The 14,411-nt window shown below is 39.7% G+C and overlaps 2 protein-coding genes across 3 annotated transcripts in view; both read right to left on the bottom strand.

Moving 5' to 3' along the window:
* The window catches only part of LOC104871757 (olfactory receptor 10G2), an 18,299-nt gene extending 6,390 nt beyond the window's left edge, over positions 1 to 11,909 (bottom strand). The window contains exon 1 of the mRNA XM_010637815.2: positions 11,871 to 11,909. The gene's annotated coding sequence lies outside the window, so the exon portion shown is untranslated. The remainder of the gene's footprint in view (positions 1 to 11,870) is intronic.
* LOC104871758 (olfactory receptor 10G2) lies at positions 5,511 to 11,938 on the bottom strand. 2 transcript variants are annotated; one of them, XM_010637816.1, is made up of 2 exons: positions 11,871 to 11,938; positions 5,511 to 6,573 (listed from the first exon to the last, which is right to left on the bottom strand). In XM_010637816.1, the coding sequence occupies exon 2, from the start codon at positions 6,558 to 6,560 to the stop codon at positions 5,604 to 5,606; it is 957 nt and encodes a 318-aa protein (XP_010636118.1). In that variant the 5' UTR covers positions 6,561 to 6,573; positions 11,871 to 11,938; the 3' UTR covers positions 5,511 to 5,603. The 2 variants fall into 2 exon arrangements, with proteins under 2 accessions (XP_010636118.1, XP_010636119.1); XM_010637817.1 differs by having other exon boundaries at positions 5,511 to 6,576; positions 11,871 to 11,928.
* Positions 11,939 to 14,411: the final 2,473 nt, after the last annotated feature.

Raw genomic sequence — 14,411 nt, forward strand, 5'->3', positions numbered from 1 at the left:
AAAAAAAAAAAAAAAAAAAGTCATCTAAATCTAGGTTAATTGATGAAAATTAGTTGCCGCCAGTTGCAAAAAGTCTTGGATAACTGCATTGTCTCATGGCAGTGGGAGAAGGATGGTGACACACTATTGGCATGTTCCTTGGGTGCTTGTTCTTCTTTGTTCAGATATGGCAGGTTTCGTTGGTTCCTTGGCCCATGTGGATAACGGTGCCATGCAGACGTTAGGGTTGACTTGCTCTTACCCACAGTTGGAATGCATTGTGCCCTGGAAAGTTTAAACTGGCTTACAATTGCTGATCGTTAAATTTTCAGAATTTCTGCGACCTTTTTGTTAAAGTTGCAATTAAGATATAAATTTGCAATTAAATACACATTTTAAATTAAATAAAGTATACTGAACAGATGTAATAAGACTCAGAACCCCACCACTTTCAAATTAGTTTACTGTTTTGCTAAAATCTACTTCTTCTAGTCACTTATGACCTCCCAAAACTGAACAAAGAAGGTGCAAAGAACCGAAACAGATCAGCAGTGAGACAAAAAAGATCTCCAGCAAATAAAAGCCCTAGGACCAGATAGATTCACAGTTGAATTTCACCACAGTTTTAGTAAAGAATTAACACGAATGCTCATAAAACTATTTCATGAAATGGTAAGGGAAGGAACTTTGAGACTCAGTCTAAAAGGCCACCATCACTCTGATACCAAAGCTAAATGAGGCTACAACAAAAAAATGTATAGATGAATATCCTTGATGACCATAGACTCAAAAATCCTTCACAAAATACTTCCAAACCGAATTCAGTAATACACTCAAAAGATCATACACCATGATCAAACTGGTTTGCAAGAATGCTTCAACAAATGAAGTTTAATAAATGTAATATGCCACGTAAAATAGAACTCAGGATAAAAATTGCATGGTCTTCTCAATTGATGAAGGAAAGCCTTCAACAAAATTCAACATCCTTTCATAATAGAAACCCTAAAGAAACTAGGTCTTAGGGCTGGGGATTTAGCTCAGTGGGGCCACACCTGCCTTGCAAGCACAAGGTCTTGAGTTCGATCCCTGGTACTGGAAAACAAAACAGAACAAAATAAAACAAAAAACAATGAAAGTAGGTATTGAAGGATCATTCCTCAATATGGCATTTATAACAATACCACAGTCAACACCATTCTGAATAGGGGAAAACTGAAAGCATTTCCTCTCAAATAAGGAAGGAGGCGATGGTACCCACTCTCACCACTGTTCTCTAGTATAGTTCTTAAAATTTTAGCTAGAGGAATTATGCAAGAGAACAAATAAAAGGAAAGAAAGAAGTCAAATTATCCTTGTTTGCAGATGATGTGATCCTAAACTTAGAAGATCCTAGGGGCTACCAAAGCCTTCTGAAACCAATAGAAGAATCAAAAAATGTAGTAGGGTATAAAATTAACATTAAAAAAGCAACAGTCACACTATACAACAATAATTGACTAGTTGAGGAGGAAATCAGGAAAACAGTTTCATTTTCAATAGCTTCAAATAATGCCTGGGATCAAATCAACCAAAGGGTGAAGATCTCTGCCATAAAAATTTTAGAACACTGAAGAAAAGAAATTTAAGTAAACACTAGAAGATGGAGGGATGCCCCATGTTCAGGGATAGGCAGGATTAATATTGTTAAAATGGCCATACTACAGAACTACATCAAATTAAAAAGTTTCTGCACAGCAAGGGAAACAACTACCAGAGTGAATAAAATAGGAGAAAAATCTTTGCCAGTTACTCTTCTGACAGAGGATTAATGTTTAGAATATATAAAGAACCAAAAAAAAAAAAAAAACTTAACATTGAAAATCAAAGAGCCCAGTCCATAAATGGGAAAATGAATTGAAAGGGTATGTCTCTAGGGACGTACAAATGGCTAGGAAATATATGAAAAAATGTTCAACATCTTTAGCCATTAATGAAATGCGAATCCATTCTGAAGGTGGAATCAGTATTTGATTAGCAAGCTCAAAGCTTTGCTCTTTTTTTTTTTTTCATGATGGTGTCTTTCTAAGATGGGTGGATATGCTGAAAGTTTACCTGGTAGTTGCTATAGCTCACAAAAACGTGCTATCACTGAAGTAAAGCTATCTTTCACTAAATCAATGTCAGATACCATGGGAAGAATAACCCACTAATCTTTCATATTTAGTGAGAATTGGTTTCTTTAGAGGAATGCAAATTACCTTAAAGTTAATGGAATAAAGCAGGAAGCTTTTCCTTATGGAAAAGGAGGCAGGAAATAAAGGAGCCCAGGTTTTATTACAGCAAACAGAAGTGAGTATAGGTGCAGCCTTGGGTTTGTTTATATTATTTTGGAGTTTGAATGGATTTCAGGTTTTAAAAAAATTTCTTTTGTTTATTTTTTATTAGTAGACATTTGCATAGAGATCAGAATGCGAACGAATTTTTTTTTTGAGTTTATTGGTACAATCTATACAATACAGTTACATTCATCATTGGGATTCTGTACCTTTACATAATAGGTCTTGATTCTCATTTTTTCCCCTTGTCCCTGCCCTCCCTTCACCCCCTCCTCCCCTCCCCCCTTTCAAACACTTTAATTCCATGTTTACATTTTCTCATATATTTTTCGTTTTCCCTTGTTCCCCCTTCCCTATCCTTCTCACTGTCCCTACACCTTTGGTCCTTTTCTTCCTATTTGCTAAGTGTCCCATTATGCTGGGAGTTTTTACATGTACATAGCACACCTTAATTCTTGGTTTCATCCCATTTCCTCCTGTCCTTTCCCCCTCCCTCCACCTCTCCATCTCCTCATTTGAACAGAATCTATCTTCCTACCTCCTATTATCTTTCATTTTGCTCTTTATTTAGATTTTGGGCTTCTTATATAAGAGATACCATGTGGTATTTAAGCCTGTGTATTTAATTTACTCCATTTGACCCAGCTATTCCCCTTCAGAGTTAGAATCACCATATTACAGTGATACATGCACACCGATGTTCATAGCAGCACAATTCCTAATAGCTACAGCTTGGAAGCAGCCTGTATGTCTGTCAAGAGACGAATGGATAAAGCAAAGGTTTATACGCAATGGAGCACTACTGTGCTGTAAAGTAGGGTTTCATGGTTTGATTCATACCTTTATGTTGAAGCTAGACAAGTTCTAAGAGCTCTGTAACATGAAATCATTGCTTAGTACCCTTCAAGATCAGTTCTGTTTTACTGGTGAACTTAGCTTTTGTATGTATGACCCTAACAGTATTTACATTTTGTGGATTAACTTACATGTGTTATCAAGATCTTATTTCTTCGTCGTCTTTTTTTTTTTTTTTTTTTTTTTTTTTTTTTGTACTGAGGATCGAACTCGGGTCCTTGGGCTTGTGAGGCAGGTCGTGGAACCACTGAGCTAAATCCCCGACTTAAAATCTTGTTTCTTTTCACAACAATATGGCACATGGGCTCAAATGACACATGAAAGCCGTCAGACCCCTCAAAGACTTCTAGATTCCATTTCAAATGATATCTTTCGAATGTCCAGCTGGCAGGGCCGGGGATTTAGCTCAGTGGTTCTGCCGCCTGCTTTAAAAGCACAAGGTCCCGAGTTTGATCCCCGGTTTGTTTTTTTTTTTTTTTTTTTTTTGTACTGAGGATCGAACTCAGGTCCTTGGGCTTGTGAGGCAGGTCGTGGAACCACTGAGCTAAATCCCCGACTTAAGATCTTGTTTCTTTTCACAACAATATGGCACATGGGCTCAAGTGACACGTGAAAGCCGTCAGACCCCTCAAAGACTTCTAGATTCCATTTCAAATGATATCTTTCGAGTGTCCAGCTGGCAGGGCCGGGGATTTAACTCAGTGGTTCTGCCGCCTGCTTTAAAAGCACAAGGTCCCGAGTTTGATCCCCTGTACTGAAAACAAAAAAACAAACAAAAACCCCAAACTGTTACCATAAATGTCCAGCTGGTGATTATCAATGGCTAAGATGTTTCAAGCTTAACAAATTGTTGTGGACCCTATATCGCTGTTCTTAATTTCTCCCCAGTGTATACCCTTTCTGATATTATGGCCTTTCTGTGTGGCAGAGTATGATTCCTTATAATGATATATTTCTATAGTTATGAATTTAAAGCCCTTGTTTTCATTTAATTGTTAAGATGGGCCAGCATGACACCGCACATCCAAAGAAGAGAAAAATATGTCAGCAAATAAAAAAATTGTTACTTTTTCTTCATCTATTCCCCAAGGAATTGTCCATACTTGCTTTTGACTGCCATGCACTTGCGTCTTTTGTCTTCAGTTTCTTTTGAATGTTCTCTTGTCTTTCCAGGTGAGACCAGGACAGTTAACAGGCAGATAACGGACATACTTCTTTATTTTGTTTAAGATACATTTCAGGGGTCTATTCCTGTGCTATTTCAATTTGGGAACAACCATTAATATGCATCTGTTCTTAATTATTAGGGGAGAGGGGCAAATACAAATGAATGCTATGTACCTGCTAAGGACTCACAATCTATTTGGGGTGAAAACAGATGCATTTTGGAGTCTAATACCTGACAGACTGTGGCAGGTGATGTGATAGAAAGCTATGAAAATACAAGAGAAAAGGAGGTATTTCCAGCTTGGGAAAATTGATGAGAAAGTGTTTTATATGGATCTGAAGGAAGTATTAGTTTTCACTTGGCCAGTATGGAAAGGGAAGGAGTATATTTGAGATAAAGAGAAGACTGAGCAAAAGAGCAGCAGGAAAGCTTTGTGTGTGATCAAGCAGTGGCAATAACCAGTGATGGTGGGGGAAGGAAAGAAGTCCAGAGATATAGTAAGAGAAAAGCATGTTTTGTTTTGTTTTTTGGTACTGGGGATCGAATTCGGGTCCTTGCACTTGCCAGGCAGCCGGCGGCACCACTGAGCTAAATCCCCGGCCCGAGAAAAGTATGTTGAGTCCAGATTGTATTGCACTTAGAGTTTTGGATTAAAGAATATGATTCTATTCTATATACATAGGAGAGTCCTGCAGATTCTGTTTTTCAGAAGGGTAATCTTGTGGTATAAATGAGGAGAAGAAGGACAAAAGACTAGAAATTAAGAGAGACACTCCTTAGGTGGAGGAGACAGAATTTGAAATGTTAGCACACGGGGAAGGTGAGGGACAGAAGGAAATAGAAATGATCTAGAGTTTTAAAGTTTAAGTGCTTAGGAATACTCATGGCAAGGGTAAGTCAAGATGCACAGTACACTGTAGGATTAAGGCCAAGGAGAATGAAAAAAGGGGCTTGGGTAGTGCTATACTGTGTTTTTCCTTTCATATATTGTAGTATACCATATTTCCATTTCATCCTAGTCAGATTTTAGTAAGCCCTTTTCTAATTTCACAAGGTAGTGAGAGGTGGCAGAAGTAGTGTAGCAATTTATTTTTAAACAAATATAAACAAGTTGAGCCAATTTAATGAGATTAACAAGACCATGGGTCCAAGGAATTGAGAAGTTTCTTCCAGTTAGAATGAAATTCGGCCTAAGTTATGACTAGCTTATTGAGCATTTGTCCCATGCAGCAGCCCCTGCACACAGTGGTAGGGAGGTGATGAGGTGGCTGCCGAGCCTGTGCTCACTGTTTTTCATTCACACTCCCTCGACCCGCTGCTATCCTCTTCAGAGCAGACTTCACGTCCTGGTTCCTCAGGGTGTAGATGAGGGGGTTCAGTAAAGGTGTGACCACGGTGTAGAACACAGCCACTGCCCCATCCAGGGGGCTCTGGGAGCCTGCTCGAAGGTAGATAAAAATACAGGGGACATAGTAGACCGTGACCACGGTTAGGTGGGAGCCACAGGTGGAGAAGGCCCGGCGCCTCCCATCGGCAGTGCGTATCTTCAGGATGGCGCGGACTATGTTGGCATAGGACAGCAGAATCAGCATGAAGCAACTGGCGGCCACTACCCCGATGTCCACAAAGGTCACAAGCTCATTGACCGATGTGTCAGCACAGGCCAGTCTCAACACTGGAGGAATATCACAGAAAAAATAATCCACCTGATTGGGTCCACAATAGGGCAGGCGGAAGGTCAGAGTGGCCTCGATAGACCCATGGATGGAGCCGGCCACCCAAGCTCCAGACACGAGGATGGTGCAAAACCTCCCATCCATGAGCACAGGGTAGCGCAGGGGCTGGCATATTGCGAGGTACCTGTCATAGGCCATCAAGGTGTAGAGGAAGCACTGAGTGCTGCCTAGGAAGTGAAAGAAATACAGCTGAGCCACACAGCCACCAAATGAGATGGTCTTGCTGACCGGAGTGAAGTTTAAAATAATTCGAGGAACGATGACGGAGGAGAGCCACATGTCCAGGAATGAGAGCACACCCAGAAGGATGTACATCGGGCGGGCATGGAGCTTGGGGTCAGCCCACACGGTGAGCAGAATGAGCAGGTTCCCCAGCTGAGTCAGGACGTAAATGATGAAGAAGACCAGGAAGAGGAGAGTTCTGAGCTTGGGGGGATGAGGCAAGCCCAGGAGAATGAAATCAGTCACCACTGTGTCCAGCGATGTGTTGTTGCTCCTTCTCATGCCTTTCTGTGTTCTGCTAAGATAAAGGGTGGAGTCAGACAAGGAAAACGGCACAGTGATGGTGTAAGCAAGTGCTTTTGTTGGATGATTAATGATGAGGTGTTATGATAGAAATGAAATTGTGTAATTTTTGAAATGCGGATATCATGTCACCACCACTGACTACTAGGTTTATATTACAGGGAAATTCCTTCAGAGGCTGGTTAATTTCCTTACTGGATAGAATCTCATGTCTTTTGGGAGACTCCAAGAAGCAGGATTTGGCAGATTAAAGAACAAGGGAACATGTGAATTACTGAGAAGGACCAATAATTCCAACTGAAAGGGAGTAAGTGAGAGATTAAGGTTGACACTGAGCAGTATGGAACAAATACTCTGCCATCATGACATTGAATTTTTTTCTTCTTTACTTAGCATCACTTAGGACCTTGTGCTAGCAAGGCAGGCAAGGAGCCTCTGAGCTAAATCCCTGGTGCACAAATGATTCCTTTTTGTCCCCAGCTAAAATTCTATCTCCTTACACAGCATTCAAGGGCCAGGGATTTATTTTAGTGGTTCCGGTAACTGTCTTGCAAGTGCAAGGTCCCAAATTCGATCCCTGGTACCAAAAACAAAAACAAAAACAAAACCGCAGATATTCATTATCTAGCTTTTATTTACCATCCTATCATGCCCCTTGCAATTTCTTCTCGGTGTTTAGTTGCACGGGATGGCTTAGGGGTCTCACAGAAGCATGAACCAACATGAGAACTATGCACCCCTTACCCTTCCCGCTCCCTTCCTCTAGGTAGTCCTGAATCCCAGAGGGATTCCGTGGCAAAGTCTTTACCGCCAAGAAGTCTTTCTGATTTTGGGGAACCATGCTTATACTTCTCAGAGCATGGATCACACGATATTGCCATTGCCTAAATTCTTACTCATCTCACCCGTTAGTCGCCCCATCTAGTACAGTAAACACGATAAATAACTATCACCTGAATGATTAAACAGCTGACTGAAGGGCTAGTCCCAATTACTACTGATCTGATCCAGTGTTCTCTGATTAATTTTGTTGGTTTAATCCCGGTGCCCACATGGCTTGGACTTAGGGCAAGGAATCATCTCCTTCACTAAATAATAGATATCTAGTTTAAGTATAACATTCTGTAACGTTGTAAGGAGCATTCATGCTATTTATTGCATTTATTACAGCGTAACATTTAGATTTATGTCTTCCACTTATTTGAGATTGGATTCTTTGTAAATGTTTAGAGGAGTTTTTATTATTGTAAAACTATTTACAAATGACTCGATCTTGTGTGCCTTTAAAATATGTATATATAACATGACCCGATCTTTAGTGTCTTTAAAATAAATTTGTGTCTATATATCTATATCACAACTCTCTAAAGACCCTAAAGAAAAAAAAATAAAGGGCTTCAAGGATTTTCAATTCTTTGAGCCAGATGACAAGAAATGTGTTTACTTCACTGTTTCTGTCAAACAGGGCATGTGATTAAGATCCCCCTGTTAGGGTTTGAGATGCATTCATATTTTGCTTAATCATAAATTATCTTCTCCTGTGTGTTTTTTTTTGGAGACAGGGTCTCACTATGTAGTTCAGGCTGGACTTGAACTCACTATATAACCCAGGCTGGCTTTGAATTTGAGACGGTACTCTTGCTTTAGCCTCCCAAGGGCTGGGATTATGGGATCATCCTGGAGAACGGTTACCATCTAAATTTTCACTCAAAAATAACGGAAGTTTAAAATTCAATAGAAAAAGCACTTGAAAATAACAATCTAGTGACACCAAAAAAAAAAAAAAAGATTTTTTTCCTTCAAGTTTTTGAAAAGCAATTATCTTGCAAACTCTAGGGAAAGGGCTGTGGTGTGGAGTAAGTGACTTGAGAATGTAAATGAAGGGACGAGGACACTGTCGAGACCCCTATGGGTCATGAGATCACAGCATTAGCTGCTTTCTGTGCGGCCCTGTGAGCACATTTGTATAGCCTTTCCATTTACAGTGGCTCACAGCAGGGCAAGCTCTCAGGTAGCTGCTGGAAACTTTGGCTTTCTACAGTGACCTTCTAAGCCGAGGGACAAGAAAATTCTGAAGATGGAGCAGGAAAGACTGATTCAGTGTTATGTCACATGGACTGTGCCCTGAGGACCCCTATTTCCCTGTGGGACAAGCCTCAACCTGAATTTTTCTGGAAAGGGGCATCACTCACGCACAGTTATCCTGTAGAGCTAGGGTGTGGAGTAGAAGACAGGGACAGAAGTTGAGGTGGCCTGGCCATGCTTTGTCTAATTCACAGAGTGGATTCTTGTCCTTTACCAAAGGATAAACAAGAATAAACTTGTTTCGGGAAAGGTGCTTCGTGCTCTCTTCAAGGGAGAACAGACAGTTTGTGAATCAGGCCCGTCTTTGTGTTCACACAATTAACAAAGACTCTTCTTCATGACCCCTGTGACTTTATCATTGCCCAACTCTTCTCTCTGTCACTACCCGAATAAAAAGAGAAAATGAAAAGAAAATAGTGGTTTGATTTTTTGGAGCCATTTTAAACTCAAAGGGCAACTGCCCATATTTGGAAAGAAGGAATTTAATCCTGGCAATCAGAGAAAGAGCTGAGGAAGAAAACAGAGAAAACAGACCGATTAAATTAACCTGCGGCTACCATTACAGAAAGTCGGTAAATTCAAAGTTAGTTTGCTGCCGTATTTTGGATGGAGCATGTTTCAGCACAGCTTTTCCATCATCTTAGACTCACATGCGCAGAAATGCAGAACTGCGGAGGAGGTTGGCTGTTTCTGAGTGGAATGGTCTCACAGGTAGAGACGTCTTTCAGAGGTTCAGCCTAGTTTATTGTATGGGGCTCCCACATTTGTTGTGGAAAGGCTCCTTAGGAGTCTGACAAGCGAGGAAGTGTCCGGGATTTCTGCGAGCACCTGTCTGCATTTCAGGGCTCTTGGATGAGTGTGACTTCTATTTGCCTCGAGTCACACTTCACAACAGCTTTCATCAGTTTTGCCTCTTTATCTCTGATTGAAAGGAAAAATAAACAACACTGCCTAGAGATTTGAAGACAAATTCTAAGCTCAAGGGAAGTCTTACTCCAAAGTAGCTCCCTACTGAGAATTTCTCTCCCCAAATTCTCATTATTTTGTTTTGAGAGAGAGAGAGAGAGAGAGAGAGAGAGAGCGAGAGAGAGAGGGCAACATTCCTAGCAGATCCCTGGAAATGGAGCTCTGGGGAATAATCTCATCAGTGTGGTTTTAGATGGCCTCTAGTTTCTTGGAGATGTTAAGAGATCTCCATCTCTCCTCAAAACCTCACTGAGATTCGTCTACCACCTCCTTCTGGTTTCTGTGAAGACATCGCCTCATCAGGGAAGTCCTTCTTGACCTTCCTCCTCTATTTTATTCTTCGTAGTAGCACTTAACATCAGCTCACATTTATTTGTTTGTGGGTGTTTAGTGGTTTGCTTATTGTCTTCCTTCACTGGAGTGTAGGCTCCATGAGAAGAGGGAATTTTGCTATCTGTGGAATCCCAAGCAGTACTAGAAAAGTGTCCCACACATAGTAGGTTCTTAATATATCTCTTTGAATGGGTTAACAGGGAAAACTATGACACATATTAAATACTGCGAGTAGAAAGACAAAAAGAACTGCGGCTTCAAATATGAACCTTTGTTTAAAGTTGTCTGGAGTATGTTTGATATCAAGTTGATTCTCATATGTGTCCTCAGGTCCAGATAGCATATGCCAGTGCAAGTAGCTTTGGAAATCCATTTATTTATTTTACAAAAGATAGTATTGACCAAAAAACCACTGGGGATTTGGCTAGAAATAAAGTAAAGGGAGCCTGGACTATGATATAAGCTTTAGAATCCTCCGTGTAACCAAACAAAAGTTGGATGATTTCTAAGATTTCTTTAAATTCTAAATTACTAAGGAAGAAAATGATTAAAGTGTGTGTGTGTGTGTGTGTGTGTGTGTGTGTGTGTGTGTAAAATTGCAATGCTACATCTGGCCACAAGATGACAGTATCACCTTTATTAAAACCCTTTATCCCGTGATTGGAGTAAATAGAAATGTTCAGAGGGTTTATGAGGGATATAAATTACTATAGTAAATATACCATATTTAAAGCATCCATAAGTTTTAAAAAATGATGTGTCAAAAAGAGTTAACTAAGACTTGGAAAATAGTTTGAAATACAGACTTCTCCCTCCTCTTCTGTCCAATCCTTTTCCAGCCTAGGGTTCCTCCTTTATTGTCTTCTTTTTCTTTCTTTCTTTCAAGTTCTCATTTTATTACTCAAAAGCATCTCAAGTCAAACAAAATATAGATGTACAAAGGAAGGTTATTCTTTTTCACCATTCTCTTTTAATTCCAACCCTCTGAAGCAACTGATGTTAATAGTTTCTTTTATTTTTCAGTTTCTTCCTCTGTATTTATATATATATATAAATATACATGCACACACACATATAAAGAGTCCACAAAAATGTATACACACTAGGAAAAGAAAAACTTGTACAAATATCTTAATACTAAATTTATTGTGACATCATGAAATTAATATAAATTACCTTTGACGACCCCTACAATTATAAAAGGTCCTCAAAGTGGTGGCTATTAGCTTCCAGATATTTATTAGTACAGCAAACAACTGTATGGGTCATTGGGCTTGGTCACTGGGATTGCTGTACACGCATTTTCACATGTTTTTCTAAGGGCTGGAAGTGTAGTGGCTTTTCTGTAATACACAACATCTTTTAGGGTCCTCCATATGAGGATAACAACATCTGCTGAGAAAAATCGTACTATTTTTCTTTTCCTGAAATGTGTATACATTTTTTGGAGGACTTGTGTATTTGTGGACAGACATATAAAATATTTATTTTGACCTTTTAATTAGTCTCTGATCTTCTTTTTGGAGAGAAAGACAGTTGAAAAACTCTCCTACCTGTTTCCTATTGCCACAAACAATGATTATGACAACAAAAACAACACACACACAATATGTACACGACCCACTGACAACTGCAATTTTTAAAAGTTTCTCTTAAAACACTATCTTTTTGGGAAAAGAAACAGTATGAGGAGCAAAACATGGTGCATCTGTAATCCCAGCCCTTGAGAGGCTGAAGCAGGAGGGGCTGAAGGCCAGCCTGAACTACATAGTGAGTCCTTGCCTCAAACAAAAAAACAACCCCTCAAAACAAAACAAAACAAAAACCAAACCAACCAACCAATCAACCAACCAACTAAACAAACACATAAAACCTCAACCCTTACTATGAGGAGAATGGCTTTACCTTATGTTCTTGTTTATCTTCTCTATTTTGTGCACTGGATTCTGTTGTGCAAGCTTCACCAGAATTCCAGGATCAAAACCTGTGGAGAAGTCAGTAGAAATGTTCAGGGGAAGAGAGTCCTGCAAGGAACCCCAAGACTGCTCCTATGGAAGCTTGAAGTTTCCATTGAGAAAGAAGCTCCTCCCCTGGGTCCCTCTGAGTTTCACCCAGACAATGTGAAGGGGTGGCCTCCTGCAGAGGCCAGTGTCTCAGGAGCCAGGAAGAAGTGGGCAGCTGGTGGTGCCCTGCAGCAGATGGGGGGACTTTTCCTTCTTTATGTTTCACTGATGGTGGGAGGTAAGTCTCAACTTAATAGCAAATGCTACTGGGAATTTTCAAAATAATTTTCCTCCGGCTAGATGATCACAGTTTCTAACTTTTGTGACAAAAGAGTCTTTTCTAGTCGATTTTTCTCTGGAGGTGCCAACCACTCTGTTTCTGCCTAAGCAGCTTCCTCGTGAGTGCAGTTTTCCTGAGACCACATGGAAGAAGCATTTTTAACAGTGATGTGACTTCAGGAGTGTGGTCCTGGTAACAGGCATGTGTCCTCCTCTCACAGGTGTTGCGGGACAAAGTGTTGAGCAGCCCACTGAGTTGGTGGCTATGGAAGGAGCCTCTGCCCAGGTCAACTGCACGTTCCAGACATCTGGGTTCAATGGGCTGTCTTGGTACCAGCAACACAAAGGTAGAGCACCTGTATTCGTCTCTTACGATGTTCTGGATGGTTTTCAGAATAGAAGTCGTTCCTCTACTTTCCTTCGTCACTCTGATGGGTACAGTCACCTGCTTCTGAAGGAGCTCCAGATGAAAGACTCTGCCACTTACCTCTGTGCTGTGAGAGACACAGTGACTACGAGGCCTTCTCAGCTGTGCCAAAATTCAAAGAGGACCACAATAGTGGGAAGTTATATTTCCTGTGTGTATGTCTACTGTAAGAGGACTTACTTCCAACTTTGGAAGTAAACTACCAGGATTTGAGCTTGCCACTTTCTACCTGGGTGGTTTTCAGCTAGTCTTGTTAGCTTTCTTGGTCAGTTTTCTCATCTATAAAATGAGAGGAATAGTGCATGCCTTATTGGGCTATTGTGAGTTATGATTCTATATATATTGTATAACTTTGAACATAGTAAGTGCTACCTAAGTTTCGTATCTTAAACTTCCACTGAGTATTATGAGGCAGAGAAGCTGGGACTGGTATTTCTCTATTTTTTATTTGTGGAAGTTGAAATCCTGAAAATGATTTGTATTTTGTGGCTCTAAGGCTGGAAAATGGAGTTTGTCTATAGGGCAAGTTCTTTGCTCCTGACAAATCACCGTGGTGAAACTCATTTTCCTTGAAGAAACACTGAACTTTGAACATTTAAATGAAACCATTTTAGAATAAGGTGCTAAATATACTTATTAACTAGGTAAGGTTATCTTTATTATGAATGTTTTTGAGAAATAAACATAAAGAACATAATTTGGAGGTTTATATACAGGCTAGAGATACATTTCAGGGGCTCTATACTTGGGAACTATAACATAATCAAGAGGTTCTATAGGAGACAGGAAAAGAAGGTGAGCAAAAGGCTGGGGATTTAGTTCAGGGGTACAGCACCTGCCTGGCAAGTGTAAGGTCCTGAGTTCAATCCCTTGTACAAAAAAAAAAAAGAAGAAGAAGAGTAAACATAAATAAAAAAGAAAATTCAGGGTGATAAAGGGATACTACTGGGAACTCCTACGACAAGGCATAGTCAATGGCATTAGGGACAGTAAAAATTTATAGTCAGCTTTAAGAATTTTCTTTCTTGATTTATAATTCCATCATGCCATTTTCGAATCTTTCGATGACACGTCACAACTATGTGTCATCTAGATTTGAATAACAAATGATTATCATTGTGGTTTTTTCCATGTGAGATAAAGCTGATCAGAACATGGAACCTCAGACTTTAAGTTATTTGAGTATTAAAAGCAAGTTAACATATTTCAAATTTTTTTCTTTTCTTTTTTGATACCTGGGATTGAGCTTGGGCCCGTGCGCTTGTAAGGCAGGTGGCAGAACGGCTGAGCTAAATCCCTGGCCTCTAAATTTTTTTAAAATCAAAGATTGAACAAAATTCTCTTGGGTGAGAAGGGGTGATTTTTCATTCAAATTTAGAGAATTGACTTTGAAATGAAATTTGAATGTTATGGATTGAATGGACATATGAATCAAGGCTGTTAAAATGTTCATATCCCTTTTACCTGATATTTCCACACTGAGCTCTCAGTTAAGGAAATGCAGGCTAGGAATGAGATTTAGGGATTTTGGACTTGGTAAGTATGGAGTGTTTATATAGTAGCATTGTTCAGTAGTGCAAATATGAACAGCAATATTGTTTGTTATAATGAATGAAATATTTAATTTCATTAAAAATATAAATATTTTTGCTGCTTAAGAAGTTATTACAACATCCACGTACTAGTTCACAGTTCTATTAGCCATAATTTTGTTCTACTGGGTCCTACTTAGGACAC

Source organism: Fukomys damarensis, unplaced genomic scaffold (genome assembly GCF_012274545.1).
Source record: "Fukomys damarensis isolate Sample0158 unplaced genomic scaffold, DMR_v1.0_HiC HiC_scaffold_17, whole genome shotgun sequence".
Lineage (NCBI taxonomy): Eukaryota > Metazoa > Chordata > Mammalia > Rodentia > Bathyergidae > Fukomys > Fukomys damarensis.